We start from the raw sequence: 12,271 nt of genomic DNA, 5'->3' as shown, positions 1-12,271 counted from the left end.
CATTTTTATCTGAAACTTGATCGATTCCCATGTCATTCATGATTGTTTATTACTTATACAATTCTTCAGGTATAATTGAATTTTACATAGGTAAAATTATATCTAATGGGAATCAAACCGGGATTTTGAATCGAAGTGTTTACATTATCTCGACCTTTACAGCATATGGATCTCATCATTTATGTATCAAAACAAAAATATCTACACGAAAAAACGTCTATTCAAAACATTAGAAAGTGGTGAAGTGTCTGCCCTACAAAACCAGGAGGATGAAAAGACACGAAGACTTTCCAAATCGAGGAAAATGAGCTCCACCATGTGGGGTCTCTCCCACGCTCTGGATTTCTATTAGGCGGTGATGTAAACCAAGGGTGTCATTATCATTTCTTCCAAAGGACATCAATGACTGGATGGATGCCACGTGGGCTTGAGGGTAAAATCTTAAATACGCCAAATTTCAATTAGGAGTGTAGCCAGCAAGGAAATGGTGCCTACACCCGGGACCACAGTACGCTCTGGGAGACCGGGACACGTGGCTAGACTGTGATCCTTCAGGCTCATTTGTGATTCGTCGAGAAAAAGACGTTGGTTAGGGCGTGATTCTCACGTGGAGTGGCTTGCCTGGAAGGCATGAGACTAATTCCATAAATAAATAAAAAATCGTAAACACGTGTCTACTCCGTGATTATGGGATGGGAGGAAACAAAAGAACAAAAGGACACATTCGTAATTTCGCAGTACTAAAATACGCATACACCCAACGTCTCTCTCTATTTTTATTTATTTGTTTTATTCATAATTATATATTAAAAAAAAAAAAAGAAAAAGCAAAAGAAAAATCCCCCAAATCACCGGCTGACTGGCTCTTATAATAACAACACATTTTCTCACAAATTTTCTCGAGAGAGAAACTTTCATCCATTTCGCACCGTTTTACAGTGATTTTGTTGTTGTTCTTCTCCGGCCACCGATCTTCACAATTTCCGCTCTGAATACGAAATCTCCGATTCAGAGCTTGTTTTGTATGACATCGGGGACGAGAATGCCCACTTGGAAGGAGAGGGAGAACAACAAGCGCCGTGAGAGGCGCCGACGTGCCATCGCCGCGAAGATCTTTCTCGGCCTGCGAATGTACGGAAACTATAAGCTTCCCAAGCACTGCGATAATAATGAGGTCCTCAAAGCTCTCTGCGTTGAAGCTGGGTGGACTGTAGAGGAAGACGGCACTACCTATCGGAAGGTATCTTACTCACTCTCCCCACTTTCTCGCGATCGCTCTCTTTTATTCCGAATGTGGCTATGTTTGTTGCACTGTTTCTCTCCTCTTTTCAATTGCTAGTTGAAATTAGGTTGGTTGGATTGATTGATTGATGTTAGGTTCTTGTTTCTGTAATTGCTTCGAGTATGGATCGGAATTTGCGAAAATGATGCTAATATGATCTGCCGTTGCTGGAACGTTGTACCTCTCTCTGTAATTTTATGACATTGTCTGTTTTAGACCTAAGCACGCATAATTTTGTACAGACAAATTTGGTAACAATAGAAATGTTGTCTTCATTATGGAAGTGGGGTTGGGCATAGTAAGTTGTTTCGATTTGGGGAATTTTAGAATCACGGACCTGTTAAGAGAGTCCGACGGTCAGCTCTCAACCTTAACTCTGTTGACTGCTTTACTTTTTTATTGGAGCCCACTATAAGATTCGTTCGGGTTCAGTCCTTGGTGGAAGGCGACGAAGATTTCTCTGAGCTTTTCAGACGCCAACACCGAGATGTTTCCAACACAAGGAACTGCTTCTACGAAACCATCAAAATTAACCTCCACTTGTCTCCGAAAGTTTAGCTACTTTTTAGGGATGAATTTGTTCTTTTTGAAGCCAATTTTATCTCCTTGATTCGAGCTTATACTTCCGTTGGTTTCGTTAATTATCCAAACCCATTGCCAAGCTTCTGCAGAAACACACATTTTAGGCGCTGGGTTTTGCCCAACTATGTTAAATTGCACCAAATGATTGCCCTGGATTTCTCCCCTCAGCAAATGATGTCAAAAGGAGCAAGAAAAGCTTCAGTGTCCAGTTTTCCTCTGCACCCACCAACTCACCCACTAATCTTTTTATCTCCTTTAGTTCAGCATGCTGGTGTACAGTGGATGGATTTCAGTGTCTGCAATTTCTTAGCAGTATCATAGAGCAATGACGGTCCCTTTTCCTTTTGGCTTGCTTGCTTTCGTCTTTTACAAAATCAACTAATGGCCACTCTTACCGAGATTCCCGGGTTTTATTGCTATACTTTTTTTTTTTTTCCAGTTAATTGAGAGCACAGCTTGATAATGGAGCTGGGCCAGCAAGCTGTGTGAAAATCTACATCCCAGTCAGCTCAATGAATAATTTCAGACCAAGCATTCACGATTCTTCCTTGACTACATGCGTTTTTTAATTAAAAAAATCAGATCTTTTTGGTCCTTTTCGGCAAACAACGTTTCCTTTTTAGCATTATAACACGAGGATACAGGAACACGCTGGGGGACAACTTGTAGTGGGGTATTTTGTTTTCTTTTGGCGTCACTTGTATTCGGTCATCATCATATTCGTCAATGATACTTCTCCAGCATAGGTCGATCTTGTATGATTTGAATCAACTTTCTCAGTCATTGATCAATCTTCTAATCGTTGAAATTGTTTTGCCCGGAGTATATTACCAATTCTTCCTTCTACCGTTGTACTCAAACTTAGGATGGCTTCTTTTTCTGCAATTGTTGTGGATTGTCTTTCTTTCACTGATGATTAATTGACACTTCGCAGGGATGCAAGCCTGTGGAACGCGATATCATGGGCGGATCAGCTTCTGCAAGTCCATGTTCATCTTACCAGCCGAGCCCATGTGCATCTTATAACCCTAGTCCTGCGTCTTCTTCCTTCCCAAGCCCTTCCCGTTACGCCATTAAAGGCAATGACAATGCTGCTGATCCCAATTCCCTCATCCCATGGCTGAAGAACCTCTCCTCAGCTTCATCACCAGCCTCCTCCAGGCTGCCTCACCATCTTTATATTACTGGTGGCTCCATAAGTGCACCTGTTACCCCTCCGTCGAGCTCCCCAACTGCTCGAACACCCAGAAAACCAAATGATTGGGACAATCATCCAGCAGTTGCTCCTGCTTGGGCTGCACAGCGTTTCTCATGTTTGCCTGCATCTACCCCTCCGAGCCCTGGGCGTCAGGTGTTGGCTGATTCAGCATGGCTTGATAGTATGCGGATTCCTCAAAGTGGACCATCGTCACCAACCTTCAGCCTTGTGGCTAGGAATCCTTTTGGATTTAAGGAGGCAATGTCTGCTGGAGGTCCTTCATTCGGATTTAAGGAGGCAATGTCAAATCCAATGTCTGCTGGAGGGTCTCGTAATTGGACTCCTACACAGAGCGGGACGTGCTCGCCCACGGTTGCTGCGGGCACCGATCATACTTCAGATGTTCCTATGACGGATGGGACTGCAGCGGAGTTTGCCTTCGAAAGTTGTTCGATTGGGTTGGTGAAGCCTTGGGAAGGAGAGAGAATTCATGAGGAATGCATCTCTGATGATCTCGAACTTACACTTGGGAATTCAAGGACGCGGTAAACTCACTTTATCTCCTCTTAATGCAATTTTGGCGACTTGCTAAGTGATTATATGTTGTCCAAACGCAGGTGAAAGAAAGTCAGGAGTTCTTAAATTTGGTTCTTTCTTCAAAGGGAAAAATTCAACTGATGTCCGTGTGTATTGGTTGGCAAAGATTTGCCCCTCGGTTGACGGTTAATTCTTTCCTTGATAATTTGTTGTTTTCGTTCCTTCCAGAAAGAAAATTATATTCCACCAATGGATTCCCTGCCTTCGTTGTTGAAAGGGATATTTCATTGCCATATAATATTCAATTCAATTGGATGTCAAAGCTCTCACCTACTGCTCCATTCCTTCCCCTCCAATTACAATGCAGTTAAACATTTCATAACATTACTGAAATACTTCGGAGAAACTAATGAAAATATTGGTGGCAATCGCTCCATAACATCATTGTATATACAATACTTCCAAGAATCGGATCACATTTCAATTTTGTTTTACCTTGCCCCTTTTTCTGTACATACTGTGCATAAGAGACTATAGGTAACAGCTTATTGACAGAAACAAAGAATGATGGGGAAGGAGCTATACAATTCGGGTACCAAACAAGGCAAATGCCTCACCTGAATGAAACTATAGAATTTTTCTCATCAGGTGAATTGAGATGGATGATTAATTTACACTGAGCTCGATCAATTCTCGATCTTCTGGTAAAGATCACTGAGAGCACGATATAGAGTAGCAGCGGCAGGTGGTCTTGGGAGTGAACCAAGGAGAATGTCGGTGGCACTTATCGACTGATTACCATAGAATCGAGCATTTTCCTGTGTCCGAGTGGTAACAATACTTCCTTTAAGTGAACATCCAACAAATGCACCTGGAAAGGGATACATAAATGTTATTCAAACACAAAACCAGAAGTAAAAATGAGATCTTATAAATTACAGCAATATGCAAACCAAAATATTGCTTTCCAATCATATAATACCAGAAAAATGGCTTAAAAAACATGTGTAAGTTGAAACAGCCGACCTTTACTAGAACTATATGTATAACAGGAGCCAAAACCACCATCACCAGCTCGTATATCGGCTTCGGCCGTCCTCCCAATTACTCCAACTGCAGCGCTCACGCCAGCCCCAATGGCTAGGTGCATATTTCCGCTGAATGCATTAACAGCCTCACTTGTCCTCAAGACGATGATAAAGTCGGTCAGTTCTCCTCCAATCTGTGTAAAGAGAGGCAATGGCCAAATTATAGTTTAGATGTTCACTGGAGAAGAGACCAGGATATCACAAACTGAGAAAGACTTGAAACTACTCGTGAGTTGTTAGAGTAGAAACACAGACCTGAGCTCCCCACCCCATACCAATTGATGAAATTGCAGATGGAGGAGACCACGAGCCATCTTCTCTGCGTGCAACGACGAGACCAGTTCCTACATTGTAAGTAACCACTGCTCCCATTTTGACAGCGGTAATAATTGCTAGACCTTTTGCTCGTCCTAGAATGGCATCTGGAATTAGCTTCTCAGGCTTTAAACAACCCACCTGAGCAACAGCAAGATAACATAACGAACGTTAAGGAAAACTTGAAAAAATATAGAATCTTTATTCAACAAACTTCCTGTAAAATTGTCAGAGAAATGGACGGAGAGAGTATGTAAGATCCCACATCGGTTGGGGGGAGAACGAAACATTTTTTATAAAGATCCCACATCGGTTGGGAGGAGAACGAAACATTCTTTATAAAGATCCCACATTGGTTGGGGGGAGAACGAAACATTCTTTATAAAGATCCAACATCGGTTGGGGGGAGAACGAAACATTCTTAATAAAGATCCCACATTAGTTGGGGGGAGAACGAAACATTCTTTATAAAGGTGTGGAAACTTATCCCTAACCGACGCGTTTAAAAACCTTGAGGAGAAGCCCGAAAGGGAAAAGACCAAAGAGAACAATATCTGCTAGCGGAGGGCTTGAACTGTTACAAATGGTACCAGAGCTGGACACTAGGCGATGTGCCAGTGAGGAGGCTAAGCCCCCAAAGGGGATGGACACAAGACGATGTGTCAGCAAAGACACTACGAGGCGATGTGCTAGCAAGAATGCTGGCCCCGAAGGGACTGGATTGGGAGGTCCCACGTCGATTGGAGAAGGGAATTAATGCCAGCAAGGGCGCTAAACCCCGAAGGGGGTGGATTGTGAGATCCCACCAGTTGGGGAGGAGAATGGAACACTCTTTATAAGGGGTGGAAACCTCTCCCTAACAGACGCATTTTTTAAACCTTGCTAGCGGTGGGATTGTGCTATCAGTGGCCTTGTGCTATCACAGAAAAAGTATTTCGTTCATTAACAAATAATAAAAATCCATTTTTGACTATCAAACCTAATATTCTGGATAGTTTTGAATTACAAAAATGAGATAATCATACTTCTGAGGAAGAGTCATTTCAAACCATATGCATCAACGACCAATTGAACCAACACCCGAGACTTCAATACTTACCTTATTATAAGCCCGAATGGTGTTTGTAGCTTTATAGATCTCATGTTCCATCGACTGTCCCCAAGGGAAGTTTACCCATGACCTCATTGTACTGAGGTCCGTAAGGTCACGGGTCGGTAACTGCGCAGCATTACTCACTTTATCCATTAAATATGGCTGCACAGATTCAAGCCGAACGTTACATACATCGCATACTCGCTGTGGATCCGCAACACGAAATTTTACAGGCAGCAAGCTCCTCCCCTTAGAGCAATCCCCACAAAAGATTCCACCACAAAAGCGGCAGTGATGCCTGGAGCACATGATTGGATGAAACTTCACACCACATAACATACAAGAAGAAGCAGCGCTATCAGACAACCATCTGGGTGGCTCAGATTCAAGAATTTCTCTTACATTTCCAAAATTTGCTTCAGTGAGCGAATGAGCCAGTTCATTCAAAGCCTGCTCCACCATATGGCTAGATATCCATGACAACCTATACCCACTGTTACTCATGGAAGTCATCGAACTGACCTTTCCTCGTGCTGCAAGCAACATTTCTACTATCACATCCCACATTGTTAACTCTTTTTCTACCTCAAAGCACTGGCTCCACCCTGATTCACCTTCAGGAAAGCAACCTCCATTCAAGTGAAAACCTTTAGCCCACTCTTCATGATCAGTTTCAGACATGGGTGGAACAGAAATTGGTATCCAGACTCCAGTATCTTCCAACATAGGCGAATCATAATAGAAATAATTTCCCCTATTCTTTTTAAAACAGTTTTGCATTTCCCCAGTGCTATGGAGTGACTCAGAATCAGTTTCCCTAAATTCAAGAGCTTTTTCACCTGGAGAAAACTGGGGGCCCAATGAAATGTTAAGCTCTCGAAATGAATCAAGTTTTGAATAGCCCTACACGATATTATAATCATATGATTGGCCAGAAAACGAACTTTAATATCAGATAATCGACCAGGAACAAAACCAGAACAAAAATATTTGAAGAAAAACAGAACTACGACGTAATTGAACCGAAAGATATGCATAGACTTACCAGAGGAGAACCCGGAAAGGAATTGGGATGATCGGAAGCTCTTGAAGCCAAAGTTTCAAAGGCTTGGGAATCGGTCGGAGAACACGGATGATTCTCCTCCATCGAAGAAAATTATGCACCTAGATCCGATGGCCAAGAACGATCGATCACACCCAGATGAATAAAACCCCTGAAGAATTCGAAAGCACAATGAAATTCTGAAATTGAAGAAATTTGTGGAAGAGACACACGGATGGGTCTCCGTTGTTTGTTTTACGTCTCCCTCACGCTTACGTTTCTATGCTCTCTACATAAATCCCTAATTTACTCTTATTTGAAAATTTCAGCCTTTGGATTATATTTCAAAAGAAATATAAAATTAAAAAATTATAGTGTTATTTAATTAGTTCTATAAAAAATAAAATTTTTATTTTTATTTATTTATAATGAGACCAACAAAATTAAATAGCTAAACTAAAAACTGAAAGTTTATTGTAGCTGACTAGCTGTGGGATTCTAGCTCTTCGTCCGTTTCCATGGGAAGGAGCTCCGATCTTCCAAAGCAGCTCTCCATTGTTCTAGTCTCCTTCCTCTTCTTCTTCTTCTTCTTCTTCTTCTGCGTTTCATGTTATGGTTTATCCGGAGATCGGAAATCGAACTCGGCCAGTTCGAATCGCAGTTTATTGAGCTTTCAGAGAAGGAGAGACCAACGGATCTTTAATTGCGGCGAGAAGGTTTCGGCGTTACAGTGTTCCCAGAGCCCCAACTGCCGGTGGTGCCGGAGCGAGGTTATTGACGATACCTGCTTCACCAGAACTGAGGCTTTGAGATTGCCCCAACAGGTTTTTTCCTGTGATTGAAATTCCTCTCCGTCTCTAATTTTTATTGTGTTCTGTTGCTTTCCGGCTGTGGGTCATGAGTTTACTTCATATCTTTTGATCTTCATGGCTGCTAGGGTTAGCTCTTTTCTTCAAACCTTGGGACTCTCCAATTTTGAAAGATCAATATAGTGCAGATTGTCTTTAAACTTATGAGTGTATTTTAATCGAACTTGCGGATTGGTTGGGTTTGTAATGTGTTGTATGTACAGCGATTGCTTAAAATGCTATGAATCTTTGTTCATGTGTTCATGTTAGTCTTCAATCGAGTTTTCTTCATACTCTTTTCTCTTTTTTCTTATTTGTGGTTATCAAGTCTCACTTCTAAAGATGCCTTAGTTACTGAATTTCAACAAATAACTAAATCCTGCCAACGGAAACAATACTTCTCTCATTTACTGTAGAAGTAAAAATAATTTTAGGAATCACGAACCTACGTAGTAGTATGATATCGTCCACTTTGATCGTAAGCTCTCATAACTTTGCTTTTGGTTTTCCCAAAAGAACTCATAGCAATGGAGATGTATTCCTTACTTATGAATCCATGATCATCCCGTTAATTAGCTAATGTGGGACTCCCTCCCAACAATCCTCAATCATCCTCTCCTCGAACAAAGTACACCCTTTCTGACACTTGAGTCACCTTTGACTATACTTTTGAGGCTAGCAGCTTCTTTGTTCGACACTTGAGGATTCGATTAACATGACTAAATTAAAGGCATGACTTTGATACCATGTTAGGAACTATGACTCCATAATTGTATGATATTGTCCACTTTGAGTATAAGTTCTCATGGTTTTGCTTTTGGTTTCCCAATAGACCTTATACCAATGGAAATGTATTCCTTACTTATAAACCCATGATCATTTCCTTAATTAGCTAACGGGATTCTCTCTTAACAATCCTCAATACACCTTTGAAAACAGTCTCTAGTGTGAAGAGGGCAAGTATTTGCTTTTGGATGGTTCTTTGGGACGAAGTTTTGTTTCCTACTGATCTGTAGAAGTGTCAAAAACTGAGAATGCTATATGGTAGCTTGTAGGGAAAGAAAGCAAGCAGTGATAAAAAGTACAAAAGAAGGGGATTGATAATGAGATTGCATAGTTATGTACTCGAGAAAGTCGTGGAGATTGGGAAGAAACTGTATTTCAGATTCTTGCACGTAAGAGAGATCATGGGATATTACAGAGTGAAGACCTCTGAAGTCACTTTTCTGTTCTTGAGAGAAAAAAATATATATCTTAGGACTATGATATCAAGTCGGTTGAAGAGGGGGAACAAATTATTCCTTATAAGGGGTGGAAACCTCTCTATACAAGACGCGTTTTAAAACCTTGAGGAAAAGCCCAAAAGGAAAAGTTAAAAGAGAACAATATCTGCTAGCGGTAGACTTGAGGTTTTACAAATGGTATCAGAGCCAGACATCAGACGGCGTGCTAGCGAGGATGTTGGGCCTCCAAGAGGGTGGATTGTGAGATTCCAAGTTGGTTGGAGAGGGGAATAAAAAGGGTAAACCTCTCCCTATTGGATGTGTTTTAAAACCTCGAGGAGTAGCCTAGGGGGAAAAGGACAATATTGACTTTGAGTCCTTACAATCAAGGAGCTATATAGAAGCCCTAAGAATTCTATCAAAGATTGACATCTGATCTATGCCTAAATTTTTTCCATTAAAACTTGTAGTGTCACTTGGAAAGTCCCTGTGGTGCTAGCAATGAGCCCTGCAACTAAACCTACATTGCTTGCTAATCTTGTCTCAAGGAATTGAGGCACCCCGTTGTAGACATGGGTGGGAAAATTGTTTCTGTAGCCAACTATATAGCTAATTTTCATTGGATTATCTCCAAGTATGTAGTGGAGCTGAAAGTTTTGAATTCTATGAAATTCTTATACTAACTGAAGGATTTTTAGACTTTCAGTCTAAAATCTTTATATCAGTGATTCCAACGTTTGTTTGGTTTTGTTTTCGATTAACAAGTTTGAAAGCTTCTCTGGAAAGCAAAAAGGTAATAGATCTCAAAATACAGCATATAACTTAAAAACATTGCTGGTTGCTCCTAAAATCTAGAGGTGAGTTTGGAGAAGGTTAATGTGAAATCCCACGTCGATTGGAGAGATTGGAGAGGGGAACGAGTGCCAGCGAGGACGTTGGGTCTCGAAGTGGGTGGATTGTGAGATCCCACATTAGTTGGATAGTTGGAGAGGGGAACGAAACATTCTTTATAAGGATGTAGAAACCTCTCTCTACCATATGCGTTTTAAAAACCTTGAGAGAAAGTCCGAAAAGGAAAGTACAAAGAGAACAATATGTGAGCGGTGGACTTGGGCTGTTATAGTTAATTTGTTCTACATTTTCTGTTTTTTGAAATAGAAGACAAAGAAATAATTCTTTATACAGCACTTGCGTGAGACCGGTAGAAGGTTGTCAAATTTCTCTCTCACGGGTCGAGGGAAAGTTAGAGCGGGAGAAGGTCGATAACTTTCTCTCTCACAGGTCAAGGGAAAGTTAGTCTTGCAATTGCTGTTTTATGCTTCTGAAGTGAACATTATGAAAGTTAAGTTGAGGCTATCTTCTGATAGGCCTGCACTAATGTTTACTTCAACTTGTGTATGCATGGTCAATTTCATTTGAAAAAGACCCAAAAATGGAATTGAAATTGCTGAAATCCCATGCCAATATTTCAGGATCTACTGCTTTATTGCCTTCGAATTAGATTCTTGTAGATGAACATGCTTGGAGACATCGAAATAATCGCCTTTCTGGACTTAGCCGAGGTCAAAATAGTCTGGGATTCAGGGACAAGTAATGGGCCAATAATTCAGGCTAAAAGAAAAACATAGCAATTGATGGAAAGAACATCAGGTTTATAATCCTCTAGAAAGCCTTAACTCACTCCATTTAAAGCATAGCCACCAAGCTCAAAGCTACCATTTTTTTTTTAATTTTTAAAAACCCTATGTTCTTTTGACCCAGGTTCTTGACTTCCATTGCCTTATAATTAATACAACTTTGACTTGTTGTGATACGTGGAATTGTCAACCAAAGAATTGTAGTTCGTTTCTTTCACTATTTTGATACATTTTTATCAAATTTATATACTTTTAGTCAGTTGAATTGCGCTCATTTCTGGTATTTGACATATTGAGATATAGCAAAGCTCATTAATTTTAAGTTCTGAATAAGTAACTAAGTTTAGGTTGAATTTGTAAACTTATTTTATTAAGGCCTAAACCATGAGCTAAAACAATCTAAGATGTGCTAATCTTTCAGAGGCAAAGGTGTTTTTCCTTTTAATACTATCTCAAAGATCAATAGTTTGATCTAGAGATGTCTATGAGGTTGTCCCGTCAATCTCAATGATCTATAGTTTGATCTCTCATTTCTAGAGATATCTATGGGGTTGTCTCGTCTCCTGTTTCAATCTCAAAGATCAATAGTTTGATCTCTTGTCTCTAAAGATAACTACAGGATTGACTATAGGATTCTCCATTTTTTTTATTACACAACCAATTGTGTATGATACAAATCTTAGTATATATAAAAACCATTGACTATTAATTAATATAGACACATCATGGTTTGAGAATTATATATTTAAGATTTATTAATTATATATTTAAGATTTAGAAATAAATAGGGAGATATGACTTTCAAAAATAAATAAATATTGAGACGTTGCATGTTCAAGACCGGGTGGTGTCAAATTTCCACGGGCTGGCAACAGAATGAGAATAGATTATTGGTTCAAATCCAAAAAAGTCAAATATTTATCTCTAAAAGTCAGAACACCTAAAAAAAACTCAAACATGTATTTGCGTATAATTTTTTTTGTACTTTCAAGTGCACCTGCAAATAATATTTTCTATATATATATATATATATATATATATTAAAGTTGAGGAGAAAGCATTGTGGGTGTGAGTTAAGGGTATTCATATGACCCGGGATCAACCAGACCATCCAACTCGAATTTCTCTCAATTTCAATTGGATTGAATTTTTTAAAAATAAAAAATACCTCAACCACAGGTTTACAACTTTATCTTACTTTCAAAATAATTATAAAAGTTAAAAAACTGTCGGTTGACTGATTTGTACAAGTATTTGATTAAAATGTGCACATTTTTTCTTCATCTGCCAATTTCGTCATTATTTTAATTACTTTTTTCAAAACAAAAAAAAAAAAAAAATGTTAGGACTTAAAAGAAAAAAAAAAAAAAAATTCTTAAGTCAATTTTTACCCTTGAGTTTGTATTTGTTTTTTTTTTTTTTTTTT

General features: G+C 39.6%; 2 protein-coding genes across 4 annotated transcripts; one reads left to right on the top strand and one right to left on the bottom strand.

Annotated features, from left to right (window-relative positions):
* The first annotated feature begins 851 nt into the window (after nt 1-851).
* On the top strand, nt 852-3,918 carry LOC111495118 (BES1/BZR1 homolog protein 4-like). Of its 2 annotated transcripts, XM_023144996.1 has the most exons (3): nt 858-1,240; nt 2,799-3,607; nt 3,680-3,918. In XM_023144996.1, exons 1-3 carry the CDS (start codon nt 1,025-1,027, stop codon nt 3,681-3,683), a joined length of 1,029 nt encoding a protein of 342 aa, XP_023000764.1. In that variant the 5' UTR covers nt 858-1,024; the 3' UTR covers nt 3,684-3,918. The 2 variants fall into 2 exon arrangements, with proteins under 2 accessions (XP_023000765.1, XP_023000764.1); XM_023144997.1 differs by lacking the exon at nt 3,680-3,918 and having other exon boundaries at nt 852-1,240; nt 2,799-3,611.
* An 85-nt stretch (nt 3,919-4,003) lies between these two features.
* LOC111495115 lies at nt 4,004-7,447 on the bottom strand. 2 transcript variants are annotated; one of them, XM_023144993.1, is made up of 5 exons: nt 7,141-7,447; nt 6,102-6,944; nt 4,943-5,143; nt 4,626-4,821; nt 4,004-4,470 (listed from the first exon to the last, which is right to left on the bottom strand). In XM_023144993.1, exons 1-5 carry the CDS (start codon nt 7,240-7,242, stop codon nt 4,286-4,288), a joined length of 1,527 nt encoding a protein of 508 aa, XP_023000761.1. In that variant the 5' UTR covers nt 7,243-7,447; the 3' UTR covers nt 4,004-4,285. The 2 variants fall into 2 exon arrangements, with proteins under 2 accessions (XP_023000761.1, XP_023000760.1); XM_023144992.1 differs by having other exon boundaries at nt 6,102-6,998; nt 7,141-7,446.
* Between the last annotated feature and the right edge of the window lie 4,824 nt (nt 7,448-12,271).

The sequence above is a fragment of the Cucurbita maxima genome, unplaced genomic scaffold (assembly GCF_002738345.1).
Source record: "Cucurbita maxima cultivar Rimu unplaced genomic scaffold, Cmax_1.0 Cma_Scf00021, whole genome shotgun sequence".
In the NCBI taxonomy this organism is placed as follows: Eukaryota; Viridiplantae; Streptophyta; class Magnoliopsida; order Cucurbitales; family Cucurbitaceae; genus Cucurbita; species Cucurbita maxima.
The sequence above is the reverse complement of the archived record's forward strand: the minus strand, read 5'-3'. Positions and strand labels throughout refer to the sequence as shown.

Excerpts from the sequence above, each read along its gene's own strand:
- LOC111495118 (XM_023144996.1), top strand. The coding sequence starts at position 1,025 with ATGACATCGGGGACGAGAATGCCCACTTGGAAGGAGAGGGAGAACAAC. Across the intron at positions 1,241-2,798 it reads ACGGCACTACCTATCGGAAG|GGATGCAAGCCTGTGGAACG; the intron begins GTATCTTACTCA and ends GACACTTCGCAG.
- LOC111495115 (XM_023144992.1), bottom strand. The coding sequence starts at position 7,242 with ATGGAGGAGAATCATCCGTGTTCTCCGACCGATTCCCAAGCCTTTGAA. Across the intron at positions 4,822-4,942 it reads GTATGGGGTGGGGAGCTCAG|ATTGGAGGAGAACTGACCGA; the intron begins GTCTGTGTTTCT and ends CTCTTTACACAG. Across the intron at positions 4,471-4,625 it reads TACATATAGTTCTAGTAAAG|GTGCATTTGTTGGATGTTCA; the intron begins GTCGGCTGTTTC and ends ATCCCTTTCCAG.